The sequence below is a fragment of the Manacus candei genome, unplaced genomic scaffold (assembly GCF_025592945.1).
Source record: "Manacus candei isolate 608988 ecotype Guabito, Panama unplaced genomic scaffold, ASM2559294v1 h1tg000047l, whole genome shotgun sequence".
In the NCBI taxonomy this organism is placed as follows: domain Eukaryota; kingdom Metazoa; phylum Chordata; class Aves; order Passeriformes; family Pipridae; genus Manacus; species Manacus candei.
In genome coordinates this window covers 4,453,947-4,473,235 of record NW_026138095.1, presented here as the reverse complement: position 1 = coordinate 4,473,235, position 19,289 = coordinate 4,453,947, and the positions used below count along the sequence as shown (strand labels likewise).

The following is a 19,289-nucleotide window of genomic DNA, read 5'->3' as shown; positions in this document are numbered from 1 at the left end:
ATTTTATCTGCATAGGCTTCAGAGAGGGACTGTCTAGCAGGCCATGAGCATCATCCAGTGATCTCTCCATGGAGTCCATAAATTCTGCCTGAGCTTTAGCACCTTTTATAACAGTTAACCACATTGTATCTATACCACAGGGTAAAGATACATAGGGTAATTTTAAATAAGCTGGTGGGAACAGAGAGCAGTCTAGCTGAACTCAGAATGGAATCATTTGCCCTTCCAGCACTACTCTGCATCTCTCCTGCTGGATTCCTGTTGCTCCATGAGCACGGTGGTTTCCAAACAGGGCTCCTGTCTCTGCTTTACATCCCAGTGTGACACACAGACTATCCGAAGTCTTGATTTAAAGACTGTAAGTAACAGGAATCTTGTTCGTCCCTAGATAAGATACCAGAGTGATTAAGTGCCCTCATTGTTAAATTTGTGCACGTTATTTATTGGTATAGACACAGTCTCTAATGTTGACATTCTGATCTTAAAGGGAAAGGGTTTCTAAAGACTGTGGCTGATGCTCTTAAACCTCTTGGCTGCTTCTGAAGATTGCTGATTTTTTCTGATAATAACAGTGCTCCAAGGTCTAGGCAAGAATAGCTTTTTTCTCCTTAGTTTGGTCCATGCTTCTATTCATCATTTCCTTATGGTAAAACATAATTTTAAAAACAAGCCATATAAAATTTTGTTCCTGTAGTGATTTATTTTATTTTCATGGTGTCTGGAGACATGATGTACTCCCATCCTCTCAGAGTGGTTATTAGCATTTGGCCTGGCTGTTTCTTGTGGAAAATCATAAAAATATTTGGTGAGCAGAAGAGATGCTAAGTGCTTTGGTGGTCTGATCAGGGAGGGTATTTAGGAAGACTGCATGTTTTGTTTTGAATGAAATGATTAGCTGTATCCTTTTCTGATGGCAGAGACACAAGACTTGCAGCAGAGTTCTGCACTTTTCTTTTAAATCATTATTTTCATTTAGAATGTTTGAATGTTTTGCATGAAACTCCCAACTGGAATGTTTTCGGTTTTTAAACTACTTCTGGTGTTTTGGTGAAGGGTAAATAAGCATCCTGACAGGGCAACCATTGGAGCAGGCCAGGAGCCAAGGCCAGCTGAAATTTCATAAGACAGAGGGGGAATAATTTCCAGTGTCACAGAAGATCAGGAGACATGGATAGTGGGTCTGAGTCAAAGGGCTGGAAATCAACCTCAGCAGGCTCTGGATCAGGCAAGGAAGAGAAGAACTGGCCAGCTGAGAGAGGACAGCTTCCCAGAGGATGTTGGGAATGTTTCAGATGTAATTGCTTGGGTGAAAACCAGCTGTAATCAAACCCTATGAGCACCAGAAATGTCCCTTCTCCCAATGTCATAATAACCATTGAGCTTACAGGGAATTAGAGGTACCACTTCAGTGAAAGCATGCTGCCTTAATTCAGTTTTAATAAGGAAACCAAATTTTTTCTAGTTTTTTCAGTGCTTTTGGTTTCTGCTATTTTTGAAAGAATAACAGTTCAGAGCATTCATAAATGTATTGAAATCAGTAAATGTGAAAGAACAAACTCAAGAAGAGTTATTACTGAAATTATACTGGTAGGACAACAAATTAACGCCTACAAAATTAAAACCAGAAATTACAGCAGATTATTGGAAAAGCTAAATCATTTCATTAAATTTGCAGATAAACTATACAAATCCTAATAAAATATTTAAGAAAATGGTAGAAAGTAATGTTCACTGTAAACATTCTGGGACAGGGCCACTTTCATAATGGCACATGGGGGGTAATTTTATAAATAGCCCTGAGTCACCTGAGGACCAGACATGGAATTACCATCACCAGCACTGGAATTGCTGTCATTATTGCAGTGACCTAAAATAACATCATGCTGCTCCTTGGCCACCTGTAGGAGACCTTGGATCTCAACATATCCTGATTTATTCTGCTTTTATGATTTCTGCTAAGATATTTTCTGCATTGTGAGAGCAGAAGATTGGGAGAGCTCGACTCTTCCCTTGGGCCTTTCATTGCAGGTTCTCAGCTGCTTCAGGGCAGCATTGGCCCACAATTTCATGCCTCTTCCATAGTGGGAATTGCTAAAGGAAGCTGAAATTCCAAGTTGGAAGCTCAGACATTTAGTTCCAACCCAGAAAGAAGATACCTTAGGGAAAGTAGAAAACTTGCAACACACAGTCAATGTTTTGTCCATATTCTGTATCAGTCCATATTCCATATCAACCCCTTTGCACTGCAGTCCCTGTTTTCTATCTGTAACTAATGTATATGCATACACATGCGTGTTTTGATTTGCCACTTCATTTAAACTCCTCTGTGCTAAGAGAAATACTAATATTTATTTCAGAACACTGTAAAGCTTTTCTGCTGCAGTGTCTGCTTTCTGATTCCAGGAGAACACTATCATGTGAAAGAACCTATTCAAAATCCATTGCATTCCCGTCCTTTTAATTTATGCAGCCAGATTTATACTCTAACTTCACATATCAGTTCTTGTCTGCTCTTGAGTTCATTTGCTTTCATAGCAGACAGAGCTGCTAAAGTAGCTGCACACATACCAGCCTTCTTACACTGGAATGATATTGTCCCTAGGTGGGTTTCCCTATAATTGCCACAGATCCTCCCAGAATTTCTGGCAGAGCACAGAGCACATCACAAGTTCAGCAAATGTGAGATGATGGGATGATAAAAGCCTGTTTGTGCTGCTCTTAACTCAGTAGGAGTAATAGCTGATTCTTCACATGCCCAAAATGAAATTAAGGGGGCTCCTCAAAGAGGTTGTGGTTACACGGTCACTTTAATCTGGCATAAATCTGGCTGCTGCTGAAAGGGGTTGTTCCACTCCTCTCCCCCCTCTTCCTCTGCACCCAGTCACTTTTTTCACCCACTCTTGTCTGGCACCGGGGTCTCTCTGGCTGTGCAACACATTGGACCACAGAATGATCCAGTTGAATATCAAATCAATTAGTTGTATGCTTTTTTTTTTAATTTAAATCAGTTTCTTAGGGTAGCACAGTCACATGAATGCTTGTGCTGGCGTAAGAAATGGTTGTCTGGGGGAAGAGGGAATGGAAGAACCACTTCTTCAGTAGCAGCCATTGAATGATGGCCTGATTAGACTGGCAGCATCCAACCCACACAACTGAAACTATCCAGGCCAGGCTGTGAACTTCTCGCATTCCTTGGCAACTCCTCTTCTTCTTTCTCATAAGCCCCTTCCCATTTCTCAGTAGCCACTGGGCACTGAGGTTTGCAGGCACTCTCTGTCCTGGCAGCCTATCTCTTTAGCAGTAAACACAGTTATCTGTCTTGCCTTCTTTTTCTGTTTGTAATTTCTACAATCCCTCAGCAGCCCTACTCCCAGCATGTCAAATTAATTCAAATTTCTTGTTTGTTCTCTTTTTTTTTTTCCCTTTTTACCACAATGTGCATGCCATCCTAAACTTTTCCAGAGGCCAGTCAACCAAAGGAAAACAAGGTATTTTTTCCGAATTATCTAAACAATGAACATTTCAGTTCTGAGACACAGCCCAAAGATCATTCCCCAGTTCAGTGAAATATTGTCCTAGTTCTGTTGGGCTTAGGGGCAAACACACAGTATACAGCTGAGTTATCCCAAGAGCAAAGCAGTGCTTCAGTTGTGGCTCCTGGGTTTCCTCCCTTCCAAAAGAAGCAAGCCGGGTTACATTGTGCTTGGCTCCGGCTGCGTTCCCGCCTGGCTGCCTCGGCGAGCGAGGGGTGCCAAACCAAAATTCCTCAGCTCCCCTTCCCAGCCCACCCCTTCCCCACCCGTCTGTGTGGGAATGGGGAGGCCACTGCTGGGACCTGCCACACCAGCAGCCAAGGTGAGAGAAGAAAGGGAAAACTCCCAACTCCCCAACTCTTCCACAAGAGAGAAATTCCGTGCCCGCTGCTCAGGCTGGGCAGGTTCAAACCCACGGCAAAGGGAACTTCTGTGGCATCTCTGGCTTTTTCTTCACTGTGGTGTGAAAATCCCATGTGTGCAGCACACTTGCACAAGACTTGACACGAGAATGCACTAGAGAAGCATCAAAACAAGAAAAAATGGAGGATCACCCTGGAAAGACACAAAATCTCCCAGGTCGGTGTTCTGCACTCGTCCATCCTCGTTTCAGTTTTATCCCAGAGCTGATGGTAATTAGTGCTGCTTGGTTGCACCTTAATCCAGTTGTCTGGTGCAAAACAACTTAAACTCCACAAGCCTCATCCTTTACCACTGTTTAAATCATAATCAGTGAGGGCCTGTGATATTTTATCCCCAGAATCAGCCCATTCCAAAGGGTAGAAGGATCTGGGGGTAAACACAGATGTGTTATAGTTTTTCCCCTGCCACAGTGGAGGCCCATACATGGTGATATCCATGGAGTCACTGACTGTCCAGGCTTGTAACAAATGAGGTCTGACCATTCAACTTAAAATCCCTTCTTGGAGAAAAACATTATCCTGAAACAAGGATTTATTTTTAGGTGGAATCTCCAAAATCAGCTTGGTAGGACTTGCCATCTTTTGCCATTCTAGTAAAATCTGGTGTGATGAGAAATACTTGCACTGTTAGAGTAAAACTGAAGATGACAATAAGACTTACAGCTTTATGTAACTGTGGTCTCAGATAAATCATACATCATTTAACAAGGGACTCTACAAAACAAACTGAAGTTTTTTGCAGAGAATTGTCTTCATGGTTTTAGTCAAAACACAAGGGAAAGATTCTTAGCTTCCTTTTTATTTTACAAATTTTCAGGAAAAAAGTGCTCTTCCTCACATTTTCTTTTTTTTTTAGTTTTTTTTTGTTGGTAGCTTGAAATGATTTCTGATTCTCTGAATTGCTCTAGTCTGTTTTATTTCCTCTCTGCTCTTGGAGCTAATTTCTATTTCTTTGTCTCACAAACTGATTGTATTTGTATCATCTCCAGACAGGTCACAGGAGGTACATTGAGTGCACACTGGATACTTTGCACATCTGGTTTATATCCTCCTCCACTGAGCCACTTCCCACCCCACAATGCAATATTTCTGTATCGTTGCCATATATCAAAGCAAAAGAAGGATGCACAGACAGTGGAGCTAAGTGGACACAGTACATGAGACACAGCTAAAAATTCAATTAGTTTAAAATAGCCACTTTTCTTTTAAGCACAGTTCCCAGTTCCTGCAGTAGAATCATACTGAAGAAAACAACATACACTTCTCCACTAGGCAAAAAAGGCCAACAGACTCAGTGTTCTGGGTTTTCTTTGCAGCAGCCTTCTGGCATTTGTGTATAATCCTGAGAGACTCAATCTAGGGACAGGAAAAAGCAATTTCTATTTAGACAGAATCTGTGTTGGAGTCTCATTTTTCATGATGTGCACTAAAGCAGTGATTGCCATACTATCCATTTTTGTAGGTCTTTTCTTGGGGACTCTTGGACCACAGTTCAGGGGCTTCAGCAGAGGGGTAACATCCTGTTGGTGACCAAAGGCAGTGGGAAGGCACACCCTTGGTGTCTTCAGTCTCCCTCTTGGGAGATGGGAAGAATTCTTCTCAGCCAGCGCAGGACAATAGCTCTGGATCAGTGTGAGAGGACTGAGCCAACTGTAACCCCTCAGACACCACCACTGTGGGCCAGGGGATCCTCAGAGCACGGCAGAAAGAAGCACTTTGGGCTGCCCTGGGCTGCTCTGGGTCTGGTACAGTCTTGCTGTGGAAGTGTTTGTCCCATGGCAGGTTTGGGTTGGCCTGTTATCAGCAGCAGAAACTTGCCTTGGGTTCATCTGTAGGTTTGAGCAGATCTTTGCTCAGACCTGCTCAGTGTTTCAGCTTCTGCAGTGACACGAGCCAGGCAGGGCTACAGCCATCCTGTGATGTGATGGCTTCACACTGTTCTGAGGTGAGCAGGCAGTGCTGCTGGACTGACAGACTGACTGACAGCCCGACTGACAGCCTGGGGGATGTGCTGCCTGACTGCCAGTGCTGGGCAGCCCCAGAGCAAGCAGGTCCACGGGTGACTGCAGCCCCTGGTAACCAGCTCGTGAGTCTGCAACATCACAGGGGAATCAGGCATCCCAAAGAGCAGCTCTTGTAACTGAAACCTCTGCTTCCATAAGCACTTGGGTTTGATAAAAAAGTCCCTCTGATTGTCAAACCTGGGCCCTGGGAAGGTGTGCCAGGAGTGGGAGCTGGCTCGGGGATGTTACGTGCTGGGAAGAGGGACAGCACCAATTGCCCATTGTCTCCATCCCTCCATCCCCCCAATATACGTGCACACCTGCACCTCCACACACCCAGTTTCACTCTGATTTGCCCCTGGATTGAATTAAGCTGAAGGATCAAAGAGCAAAGCTGGGACAGTTTCCACACAGAGCATAGATGGGGCTCTCTGCTCTCAGAAACCAGCCCAGTGTTTGTCCCTGCTGGCCTCACCTGATTCAATCAAAACACAGCCCAAGGTCTGCTGTTCCAGCCCCAGCTCCCTCCCATCACACCCCCCTCAGCTTTCTTCCCACTTGGACTCCTTCCAGCTTTGCCCCATGTGCTAAAAAATGCCAGAAAGTGCAATTCCTTTTTTTAATTTTCCCTGGAGTTGGCATTAGAGCTGGAAGCAAAGACATTTCTGTCTGGTCAGAGAGGGAATATCTGTTCCAAATGCTTTTGAAATAGGCACATCAAACTTTATGATACTCCTTTTAGAATAGTGGATTCTATTTTCCTCATATAAAATTTGGAGACATTTTCCATGCCCACATCCATGCAGACTGCCTTATTCCTGGGTTTGAGGAGGCTGAGCAGTGCAGTTTCTTAAGGTGAGCTTGCATTTCTGGAAGCATTAAATCTTCAATTTTAGCATGAGCTTCTATTGAAAGTGTGACTCTTAATAAAGAATAATATATAGTTATACAGCTTTTTAGCTAAATGCAAACTCTAGAAAGAATTAAGCTACTTTATTTACTGGTTTCCTCAGGGAGTGCAGCTCATTATTCCACCCTAATAATTTTAGGACAGTCAAGGTGATGTATTTACAGTTCCTAAGTACCCCAGCCTAATACCAATCAGTGTGGGCAGTGGCATGCATTGTCTGTGTGATAGCAGCTGAGACCAGGAGGGGAGCTTTGGAGGTAGTAAACTCTGCTCAGGAGGCAAATGAAGTGAACAATGTCTGAATGATAATGTTATGGTAAATGCTGATCTCCCCGATTTTCAGTAACCACTACAACTGCTTGCAACATCTCATCAACTCTGTCCCCAACAGCCTTTGCAGCCCTGAGTTAGTGAGTTTGGCTACATAAAACACAGCAGCATTATGTGGGGAGATGTTTGCACGCTGTGTGCTGTAACAGGAGTTGAGTTTTAACAGGGGACATTAGGCACTTTTGTAACTGAATTCCAAAAATAAAAGGAAGCTACCAAAAAGTGCAGTAGGTAATAAAAGTCTACCATCTTTTGTAGTCCTTCTCCACTGATAATGTCCTGTATCCATCCCTTGCAGGATAGAGGTAGCAGAAGAGCATGGTTGAAAATAAATGAGGCACATATGTGGGCTTAAACTGGAGCAACAGTTAAGGACCTTGCTGTCATTTCATATATTTTCCTATCTTGTTTAAGGACTCATGTTCTAAAAAAGCACGTTTTGGTATTTCTGATGTCCCTGTGCTTCCCTCTCTGTGCTGGTGATTTACTGTGTGCAGCCCAGAGCTGGAATCCATTTCTCCTTCTGCTCAGCTGGGTTGTTCTGGGCACGTGTGTGTCCTGCTGTTCACTTCAGACCTGCTCAGGACAGAATGTGGCTTGTGGCTTCAGCAGCAAAGAGGTCGATGCACATGGAGCAGTGCAACAGCTGTGCAATGTGAAATAAAGGCATTTTTCTCTCTTTCCATGAGCACCTCTAAAGCATCAACTGGTAAATGGAGAAGAAGGGGAATTTTTTTTCTGCAGACCCTTATGTAAAATACCAAATATTAACAATCCACCACCCAAGCCTCCTCTGGTGCTATAGATTTGATCTTAGCAAAACTTTGTGTATCGCTGAAATGCACTCAAATATTGAGTACCTAAATATAAATTACTCTGGGCAATCTCCTGTACTGAAGGTTGGCTCGCTCAGTTCAATAAATGTATGTTCATGATGCTTGTGTTACTTAGAGAGATACCCAAATGGATCCTTAGACCCAAATGCCCACAAACTGGAAAAGAAATGCACTTCAGCTGATGATCTCTTAAAAAAAAAACAGACAGGAAGTACCAAGATGAGCTTGAGATTTGGAATAATCATAGGGCTCCAAACTTTTGGTTTCATGTTGAGCTTACACTGGGCTGGCCATGCTACTTTGATGGAATAAGGATAGTTTTATAAGCTCAGAGTTCATTGAACCTTTTCTGCTTTTTACTGTTTTTCATTTTGGTACACAGCTTTGCCCCCAGACCTGAAAAAGGATTAAAATGCCAGATAGGAGACAGATCACTCAGCATTTCTAATCACATACCAGAAATCTCAAGACACACAGTTCTCACAGGGTTTTCTACTCTTTGTAGACCATAAAAGGCTCAGATAACCTTCTAAAGTCCACTCTGATCTCTTTAGTCATTAAAAAATAAGTTTTTACTGAGAAACTAAACTAAGTTCCTGCTGCAGTGATCACATTCAATCCATCCAGTTTCACTCCACTGCTTCAGAAGTGCATTCATTCACTGACAATAACAGAAGTCTTCATTCAAAACAACATTCTGACAGTTGAAACAAAGCTGGAACTATTGGGAAAAAAAAAAAAGCCCTGGAGTACTGCAGGGAAACATTTCCATATATATTATTCCATCGTTTCATTTCAGATGGTTATGGGCATTTGCTTTCTAATTATATTTCATGTTCATGTTTCAGAAATGCCCCAACTGTTGTGGGTGGAAGAATAGGCTCACCTGCTCAGCCTCCCTGAGAAGCAGGCAAACACTGAATCACCTAAACTGCAGACTGGTAAGTTTAGTCTTGCATTTTCCATTACCTTCACCGCTAGGAAAGTGAATTTCAAATGAAGCAAGTGATTGACCTTCTTTCAGTGAGCTTCCTGGAAATTCCAATCTTAGTAAATTAGTACTTCTGGTGCATGTTCTTCTCCAAGGTAAGGCAGTCTGGTAGAAACAGCCAATTATTTGAGCTGCCAAAGTGCTTAGTGGCATTAGTGTAACTACTTTGTGTCCTATTTATCTGTCTGTGATAAAACCTTTTGGTCTTGGCCTTGCTGAAGAAGTTGATGCTTTCAGAAATTCCAGCCTTTGTGTTTTTTCATTGAATTGTTGCGTGTTTAAATTAGAGTTGATATTATTTATTTGCTCTTTATTGAGAGGCACTGCATTTCAGGCTCTGGGCACAGTCTGCTTTTTCAGTACAGGTTTGTACAACACCTAAATCACAGTCCCTCACGCTGGTAAAGATAATAAATGTAGGAAGATAACACCATGCCTTGAAGAGTGATGCTTCTCCTGATGTGTTAATCTGCAGCTTACCTTTGGGGTAGCTGAAAATAGATCAGATGGAACCTGCTCTGAGAGGGAAGAGCTTCTGCAAACACACAAAATCCTTTCTTAGGATCTGTATTTGAATGGCAAACAGTAAAAAGTCACAAGCCACTACAGTGTGCTGTGCAGGAGCTCTCTCCATTTCTTTCTATGGCATAATTAAACCCAAGCAGGTAGCCAGGCAGACACCACACTCACACCCACATTCACAGCCTGTGATCCAAAAGGGGAAAAAAAATCAGCCATTTGCTGAGGGTCTTTTTTTTTATGGTTTAGAGGTGACTTTGCATTTCAATCATCTGAGCTGAACATTTTAAGCAACGGAGTAAAATAGCGAGGGGGAGAAGGAGGGATGAGGTGTTTTGAGTCACTGGGGGCTGTGATGCCGAATATGTGCAGAAACAGTGGCATCTAGTGGGCAGGTCCTCAGCTGAGGGAAGGCAGCAGGCCCTGGATATGGAGCAAGTCAGCAATTGCAGCTAATGGTTATCTTTCTCACTTCCGTGGATGAAAGGTTTTCCCAAGCCTTTTTGTAATCCTTTCCTTTAAAAGCGTTTGGAAATCAACTGTTTTTCCAGCTTTCCCACCTTCAGTATACAACTTTCAGGACACTTCTGTTCCTATTTCATTTATATTAAGCCCTCTCGTGGCTTCCACAGGCAAATTCTAATTATGAATTATTATATCTTAATATGATATAGATTATCATAAATCTTCACCCAGTAGGAAAACTAATGGTTTGCATGCATGTATAAAAGTCCAGCATTATCCCCCAAGATTTTAGGCATGGACAAAAATAAACCTCCAACTAATCCTTGAACATGCTCAACCTAGTTCAACTTCAGATGATTTCCAGCACAGCCTTGAAGGAAAGATCTGAGAGAATAAAATCACACTGAAGGACTCTGAAACAAAGCTTCATTACACCATTTCTGTAGCTATAACTAAGTATAATATTTATGCAGTGTTTACTTTTTATGCTAATCATGTATAAGTTTCTTCACTGCTGAGTCATAATAAATGAGCTAATTTATTTATACCTGATCCTATGATCCTGTTCTCTTATTAGTCCACTGAATTATGTGTAAAACACTCTGTGTGTGTTATGGACATGCAGAAGTGTATAATAAGCAGGATGAGGGGTTTGCCACATCCATGGCAACAGCCTAAAGCAGACACACTCACACCTTCACTCTCTCTTTAGCCTTCAGAGTTTGCCAGTGCTGAGCAAACTTAGGAAAGTCTTCTGGGCTGGGCTGGGCTGGGCTGGCCTCCTCCTCTTCTTTGGCTGCCTCTCGGGGAGGCTGAAGGGTGTTTCTGTGTTTACTTGCAAGGCCCAAATTAATTTGTATGAATGGAAGACTTGGCTTCTTAAATCTATCAGAAAAGCTGGATGTCTTAAAAGGCAATATCTTGGCTATGTTCTTCGTGATCACAGGATTCCAGAGAATCCAGTCTAGGGATTTTTTATTTTTAATTTCAAAATTTTCTGTTCTCTCTCTTTTTCTTTACACTTTTTTTCCCCCTGTGTTTCAGACTTTCCTATATGGTGTCTGCTGATTTTCTTGCCTTGATGGACCAGGAGGTTCTTCAATGGTCAGTTCTAAAGTAGAAGGGAAGTGTAGATACATTCAAGAGAGACTCTGCTTTTGTAAAGAAGCTTAAATTCTGGCATTCTAGAAACACTGGTAATGGTTTTGATTTGAACCTGAATGCAAATATGAGTTGCCTCTTTTGCCCATTGACTAGTTGAGTGGGCTAAAGACTATTAACACTATACCATAATATCTTCCCTTTTGAAGTGGGAGAGAACATGGATCATTGACCTGGAAGTACTTCACCTTTCTATGTTTTTAGTTTTCTCCTTATTCATTAGATTTAATAATACTTAACTTTTCTTTTGAGTTGCCTATATGAGATCCTTCAGCCCTGGTGTGAAAAAGCAAATTTTAAAACAATAAACAGTCTCCATTCCACATGTTTGTTTTAGGATTAGCTCAGTGTTACTGAGGTTGGCCTAGAAGCTCCTATTTAACCTTACCAGTTATCTAACAAATGATTGAATATAACTAGATGGGAGTTCTTTTATTTCAAAGAAGTAATTGAAAGTTGACTTTCACAGGGTGAAAGTTGGCATAATTGGCATCAGCATGAATTTTTCATTGTGCAAGTAAAAACAGAGCCAGGATTTCACCTAATGACTTTAACTCAAAGAGATATGCAAATTTAGATCTGTGTATTGTGAGTATTATGAATGAAGCCCACAATAGCAGCCTGATTATGCTTTTTTACACTCCCAGATTTAATCTAAGATTTATCTTGGCAGTAGGGGAAAGCAAGTCTTTGATGCTTTGAGATTTAAATTATTTCCTTGGAGTCATCTAAGGGAGTTCTCTTACTGGAAGAAAGTATAGTGGAAGGACTGTTGATCCATTCCAGCCTATCAAAAGCTCTGTAGCAGTAATTACCTTATATATCTTCATAAAAATGTGTTTTATTTTGCTACCAGTCCTCAGGCTCTTTGAGTGACTGCAATGAGGAGCTCTGAAAGTTACTTTGGTCCATTCATAACTAATTCTCTTGCCTTTACAGATCATAACAGTCGTGTAAGAGCCATCAAGAAACTTTTCATGTAGTTTTGCAGATATCACATATTTGCCATCTGAGTGTACAAGACATTCTGTTCCAAGGCACAGGTTATAGAGGCACACAGGCAGGAAAGGGTTGGCTGGATACATGTAACCCCTCCTGGCAGAATTCTAGAGGAAAGGGATGGATAGTTATGCAGAGAAGTACAAAATTGTTAGACTGCACTGTAGTGCTTCCCAGCTGCTGATCCTAAAAAGTCCTCTGATGTTTCCTTAGTACCTCACAATACTGAACCTCACTTCCAGTGATTTTTGTCAGCAAATAGTATGGAAGACTAAGGTAACAAAATCATTTGAAAATGGAATTGAGCCAAGCTTTTATTATGAAACAATACATGAAATACTCATCAGGCAATTAAACACAGTGTTGTGTAAATGTTATGTCTTCATGCAATATTGCTATTTAACCTAGAAAACTGTAATTAAGGATTCCTCCAAAATCCAGAAAGTTGGCTGCCTCTTCATGTTGATATTCTCCCATTTTCTATGGACCTCTCCCTCTAAGTTCCTCTTGCTTCAGACAGTCTAAAGCTGTGCCCTTTAAAGGACTAATCAGGGATTTATTCTTGCCCATAACTCAGAAACTGGGCAAAACCCTTTGTTCATTTATTCATGTATGCAATCATTACTGGTAGAAAATATATGGTGGTCTATAACATATGTAACCACTTGTAGCTGGAAGTTTTGCTCTATCACTAGGATTGCACTGTATTGCAAAGAGATTCAGCTCTACAATGAGCATGTAGCCAATGCAGGAATAATCTCTTCCTCCTTAACACAGTCATAGTATAAATCCATGTGCCCATGGAGATCTGCAGAAAAAACCAAAATATAATTAAAAGCCATTCTGACATTGGCCATACTAATAACATCTAAAGGACTTCAAATCATTTAAGCACTTTTCTAACATGAATTCTTCACAGTGGCCTGTGAGAAGCTGCTGTGCAGAATTCCTGTAGCTAAGTGAGCCAGCTCTCAACTGTGCCTCAGCTGGAAGATTTTTTGAAAACTGCCAGCTTACCTCCTAAGGTTGAGGTTTGAGAATTTTATGATTTTGTTTTTAAATAAGTTTCAGACCTTTGGCTTGTTGTGGATTAGCATAACTCCATTGAAGTCTACCACAACACCCAGATTTTTAAAGGTATTTAGGTATGTACAAATAGCAGAATTTTAAGCAGACGAACTTTCTGTCTCTTGAAACAGATCAGCCCTGACAGACACCATCTCTGTATTCTCCTGCTTAAAAGCTTTTGAAAACATGGAGCTAAATCTGCAACTTTTATGTTAAAAAGTTTACTGGGAGTGATATAGAATCACTGTTGTGGCAGTGATTCAAATTTATGCCAGTTGACAAATTTTAAAGAACGCAGGAAGGCTTCTCCTGTCATAGAAATGTCCAAATATATGTTATATATATATATATATATAAAATAAGTATGCACTGTAGAAGAAATATATATACCAATTGCAGGGTAGGCAAAAGCATTAGATTGGATGCACTAGATCCCTGTTGCAGTGGGGGAGACAATGTGGATTCAGCCAGTGTTCAAGGAATTGTTCTTCTGATCTCTGCTCCAAGCGCTGGAGATAAAGCATATACTCCTATTTAAAGAAAAGAAGAAGTAATTTCGTTATGTAATCACTCCATTCTAATGTCAGGCCAATTTTACAGCTTATGTAAGAGCAATTCATTTACCTCTTAAAATAATCAAATATAGTGAAATAGGCTTGCTAGTCAGCTTGCCCCAAGCTAGCAATATTTAATGAATGACATCATCATCCAGATCAGTAAAGGTGGCAAGCAAGAATTTTACAACAATATTCATAAATTTGGAAGTCTACATACACATTTCTCATTTGCATATCAACACAGAAGCCTCTCTTGGTCCTGAGGGCACAGAGGATTCTCACAGATAGGTCTGTTGTAGCCTCTTTTGAAAATTGATTCCTGCTGATTAAAGAACATTAACCCCTTGTAGGATCATGTGGCAGAACTCTGAAGGGTTCTAGGAGGGTAGCACACATCATTGCTGACTGGTCTTTCTGTGATAAATAAAATAATGTGAATTTCCCATACCACTTTATAAGGAGAGGGTTTGGTCTAAGCAACAAATTACCAAAGTAAAGTGTATCAAAAACTTGACCTCCTTCAGGAACAAAATTTACTTTTAAAAAGCCCCAGTCCCAGTGCATGTGGGATCATGCTTTGTGAACAGTAGATACATTTATTCCAAATACACCCCATTGCTTTGCACAGCAGGCACTGTTGGAATGGAAGCTGTAGCCTAAACGCTTTGCACTGGCCAAGTATTCCTGCTGTCATTCAGCTCCCTGCTCTTTGTGCTGAGCAGAGGGTGGGTACCCTGGGTGCCAGCAGGCAGCATTAGATTCCTGCCTTTTACTGGGCTTTCTCTCCTCAGCACAGGGAGACTTGGCTCAAGTCCCTGGTGAGAGACTGCATTAGGAACTGGCAGAGAACAGAACTGTATGACTGAGAAGAGGCCACGTTATAAAAAGCAGGATCTCAGTTAAAGTAAGATTAAAACATGCTGACAACATAAATTACATTTTTGTAATAAACAAAGGGGGCAGGTCTTGCTGTCTGTAACTGAACAGGTTTTTGACTCCAGCAGCACTGTGGAAGTCAAAGAGTGTCACAAAGAATTGCAAATTACATTCCCCAGCTCAGCACGATCTGGCCTAGTACAAACAGCTTTTGCTTAAAATAGATGAACAGAGGTGGGTTCATCCCAGAAATCATTTCATTCTGCTACAAAGCATCCATACAAAATCAGTTTTTCTCCTTGAGCCAGTGGTAGAACTGTGCACAGGGATGCAGCAGCCTTGCACCTTCACTCACAAGGGACAATCTCCATTTTCCACATGGCAGCAAGGGTTGGCTTTTTACCAGAAGATGTTTCCTTTGCTACTGAAAACCTTGACAATTAGTGAGCAAAACAAACACTCTTATGTTTGGGTTTTCTTACAGAAGGTCAACTTTGCTGTCTGGAAAAAAAAATAAAAAGAAGGTTGGAATTCCTCAACAAGTGTTTGCTCCTAATTGAGTAGGAATTGAGTGGCAAGGACAGAACAGCTGAGTCAGTGATACAACATTTCTCTAGCCCTGGCTCCCTTCTGTCTCCACACAATGTCATAGACTCATAGAGTGTCTAGAGTGGGAAGGAACCCATAGGGATCATCAAGTCCAACTCCCTGCTCCTCACAGGACTCCCTAAAACTAAACCATAGACTAAATGTTGCATGTCTGCTTGTAACTTCTTGCAATACAGGATTTACCTCAACCCAACTGTTCTACTGCTTTATTTACTTTGTATTCAATATGTGCTATATTTACTATATAACATTAATCCTGGTGGTATATTAAGCATGAGCACAGATGGGAGCTGTATTCCTGCTAATTTGCAAAAACTGCAGGGCTCATTTAACAACAGCTTAGAAACCAACCCCGTCCTGAGTGTTGTGGGTAGCAGTGAAGCCTTGTGAGTTTTGGCTCTGTTGTGCAATCCTCAGTGTACAAGGCTGTTAACAAGTGTGGAGCAACATCCTTGTGACAGCTTTGATTTGTCGTGGTGTCACACCTGACAAACAGCGTGTCCATCCACAGTGGTGCATGGCCAGGTGGATTCTTTTTGGCTGGTGTACAATACCCACTGGAAGGGGAAAACCAGGAGCTGTCTCCACAGTCCTGGCACAGTCTGAGCTCAATCCTCAAGGTCTCTAGTGCTCCTCATGTCTTACAGAGTTCAGAGATGTTCAGTACCCTGCCAAACTGAGCCCCTTGCACTCGTCACACACTCACAGTCCGTTGGTGCTTCTGGCTTCTGTGGGGTTTGCCTCTTCAGAACCATGTAATTTTAGCTCAGCTTATTTACTTTGGAAAGGAGCAAGCAGTAATTTTAAAATACCTTAAGTACCCTTGAGAAGTGCAGAATTATATGTTACATCTTGTCAAAGCAAGTAAAACAGAAGGCCTTTTAATTCTTTTACTTTTTCTTTTGTTGTAATGGGGTTTAGAAATAAATATGTGTAGATATCACAGGCAAACCCAATGCTGTTGCATTGAGCTAGCAACTAAAAACTCCTACGATATCATAAAAAAAATCCTATCTGTAGCACTCATAAATAAGTGAATGAAAGTGATTTTAAAAGCTAGTTGAGAACTACCTCAATCTCCACACTGACCACTGACACCTGCATCTCCTCTCTACCCACAGTGCAGAATGTACCGCAAGCAGAAGACATTTCCTGTTATTTAGTTTTTCAGGAACAACCTGATGAAATCCACATTTCTATAAATGAAAAGCCACTTTCTTCTCGATAATTCAATTGGTGTTTTTGAGCTGTGGTAAATAATCTGCACGTTCTGCAAGTGAACATTTCCTGAGCACTTACCGAGAGAATGCAAAGGGGTTTTTTAACATTTCATGGGAGAACTCAGCAGCTGAAAAGGGTGACACTCATAACATATTGCTTGGAATTAAATCTGTAGAAACTTAATGCTAAGCACAAATGTTTTGGGGGTTTTGGTGTTGGTTTTTTTTAGTTAAGGTAGTTCAATAGTAAATGTCAAATCACCCTCATTGGCTCGTCAGGGAAACCAGCTTTTCTCGGTCTGCTTTCACGACGAGTTCTCAGAAGCTGTTTGGCCTCTTTTTCAGACAAAATTGGTGAAGTGTCTAAAGACAGAAAAGCAGAAATTAGTTCTGAAATTATTAAAAAGTTAATATTTTACCTGTCACTTGCAAAATGAAGTGTCTCCAAACCTGATTTTTGTCTATATACAAAGTGTTCTTTCTTTACAGCCCCTTCCTAGGGGATATTGCATTCCAGGAGATAGGAGTGGAATTTTAAACTATTTTTATACTTGTGTTTTCTCTAGTTCTACTAGTAGGAAGCAAAGTCTACATATTCATGTTACTATAAAATGAGGAACTATAACAGCACCATCTAACCACTGGCATTAGTGACTCTTCCAACTCTTTGTTCTTTTCTGTGTTGCTTTATAAGATTCTTTTTAAAAGTAATGAGTTAGATGTTGAAAAGGAGAGATTGCAATGAACATTCCACTTGCAGGACCTTGGTAAAATAAGATTAAAATAGTAAGCTACTAAAATTAAACTTTTTGGGTTTACAACAAATTACTACAGTGTGGTGATGCAGAGAGTTAAACACCAAATATAACAGCATGACTGTTAAAAATCAAACAGTAGAAACCCTGCAGTATAAAAAGTTAAGTACTAAAAGTGAAAGATATGAAAATATATGAATAATGAAAACTAAAATAGAAGGTTGAACTAATGCTACTTATATGCTCTTCAGCTCTACACACATACACAGGTTTACTGATATAGACTCCTACCTGTAACAGTGGTCATCAGGACCAAAAAGGAGACAAAAACAAGAAACTTCTTCATTTTGATTCTGCTTTCTCTCAGTCTGTTCCAAAATGAGTAACACTGACCAAGGCATCCTCCTATTTGAAGCAGCTACGTGGGTCACAAATGTTTGTTTATGCTTTAATTTGGGCAATAGTATGATTTTGAGAACAGCTGGTCCGAAGGTTTGAATTAGTCTATTATCTGCACACACATTCTCAGCATAACTCTGTTCCTGGGGGAAATAAAATAGAAGACCTTTTTTCCGCTTCAGGCTTCGGAGTTACACTGGGTATTTTAGATTTGTGAAAATAAAACACATCACCTTACATTTGGCACAGCAAGCGAAGGTTTTGGGTGCCTAAAGTATATTAGGGTTTTTTAAAGAAACAATTGCCTATTACAAAATGTTAATCTCAAAGGCAGCTGCAAATCTTTTTCAAAGATTGTCTCTAACTTTACTCCAGCAGAGAAGTACATAGTAAAGGGGTTTAACTCTAGCAAAGCCAAATTATCACTGCTGAGAAACAGAGCAGAGTTTTTTACCAAATTAATAGAATCATACAAGTGAAAATTCACATAATTCCTCTCTTTGCAGGACAAGCTAGTAGAAAATAGGATTATAAATGTCCTTACTAGTAAACACAGTGTGAAGTAAGGATGAAGGTTAACAAATGTCATTGTGAACAGGTAGTTTCAGCCTTGAGAAATGTGACTGTCTGGAGCTCTCCTGGGCAGTGCCATGTTGGACAAAAAAATCTAAAAGCTAAAAATGTGAGTGCTGTGGGCACAAGGGCTTGACCAGAGTGAAGCATGAGGTCGTGATGGGGCAGTTCAGGGGTCAGGCTGTTCTGATGTGCTTTTCTGACAGGACTTTTCTTGGAAACCTGGGTATTCCCCACCTGTGGAGCATTTGCATTTTTCAGCTTGTGGTTTAAGATACCAAGACCCTAAAATCTCAAGAATTTTTTTATATATTGTATGGATTTATGTCATCGCTCAAGATACTGTTTTGAAAGCTCAAAAACCTGTAGGTTCTAACAGCAGTCACTGTTCTTAGAACTGCTGCAGGGGAAACAGCCAAACACATGAGGGCAGAATGAAATTATAGGGGAAAACATTTATGTTGGGCAATAAAGGCACAACTCGGGGGACCTCATTGCTCTCCACAACCACCTCAAAGGAGGGGGTAGTGAGGTGGGGGCCCATCTCTTCTGCCGTGCCTGCAGTGAGAGGACCAGAAATGGCCTTAAGCTGAGACAGGGGAGATTCAGATTAGACATTAGAAAAATTTGTCACTGTTTGTGTGGTCAGGCATTGGAACAGGTTGCCCGGGGAGGTGGTGGAGTCACCATCCCTGGAGGTGTTTACGAGGAGCTGGGCGATGTGGTTTGGTGGTTTAGGGGTTACAGTGGCAGTGGTGGTGGACGGTGTGACAGGATGATCTTAAAGGTCTCTGCCAGCCTTGATGATTCCGTGATTCTACGACAGAACGAAATTATGGGGAAGAGCATTTATGGTTGGGCAAGCAAGGCACAAACAGGGCGGTGATTCGGCCTTCGCCTCGGGCCCGGGCCAGGCGGAGCCGGAGCCGAACCGCTCCGTCACGCACTGTGGCGGGTGCTGGAGCCCCCCTGGCGCCATCCCCGATGTCGCGACAGGCCGGGGCGGGCGGCGCCCGTCTCCTGGCAACCGCCCTCCGCCGCTTCTTCCGCTTCCGCCGCCCGC

The 19,289-nt window shown here is 41.5% G+C and overlaps 1 protein-coding gene and 1 long non-coding RNA gene across 3 annotated transcripts in view; one reads left to right on the top strand and one right to left on the bottom strand.

The window, feature by feature from the left end:
* Positions 1-11,104, top strand: part of LOC127475812 (uncharacterized) — a 31,270-nt gene extending 20,166 nt beyond the window's left edge. Inside the window, exons 2-3 of the long non-coding RNA XR_007906345.1 lie at positions 8,883-8,975; positions 11,054-11,104. This is a non-coding gene — a long non-coding RNA (uncharacterized LOC127475812). The remainder of the gene's footprint in view (positions 1-8,882; positions 8,976-11,053) is intronic.
* A 1,355-nt stretch (positions 11,105-12,459) lies between these two features.
* Positions 12,460-19,248, bottom strand: CUNH17orf67 (chromosome unknown C17orf67 homolog). Of its 2 annotated transcripts, none has more exons than XM_051797961.1 (5): positions 19,103-19,248; positions 17,546-17,796; positions 16,762-16,862; positions 13,628-13,767; positions 12,460-12,977 (listed from the first exon to the last, which is right to left on the bottom strand). In XM_051797961.1, exons 2-4 carry the CDS (start codon positions 17,598-17,600, stop codon positions 13,651-13,653), a joined length of 273 nt encoding a protein of 90 aa, XP_051653921.1. In that variant the 5' UTR covers positions 17,601-17,796; positions 19,103-19,248; the 3' UTR covers positions 12,460-12,977; positions 13,628-13,650. The 2 variants fall into 2 exon arrangements, with proteins under 2 accessions (XP_051653921.1, XP_051653920.1); XM_051797960.1 differs by lacking the exon at positions 19,103-19,248 and adding an exon at positions 18,198-18,270.
* Positions 19,249-19,289: the final 41 nt, after the last annotated feature.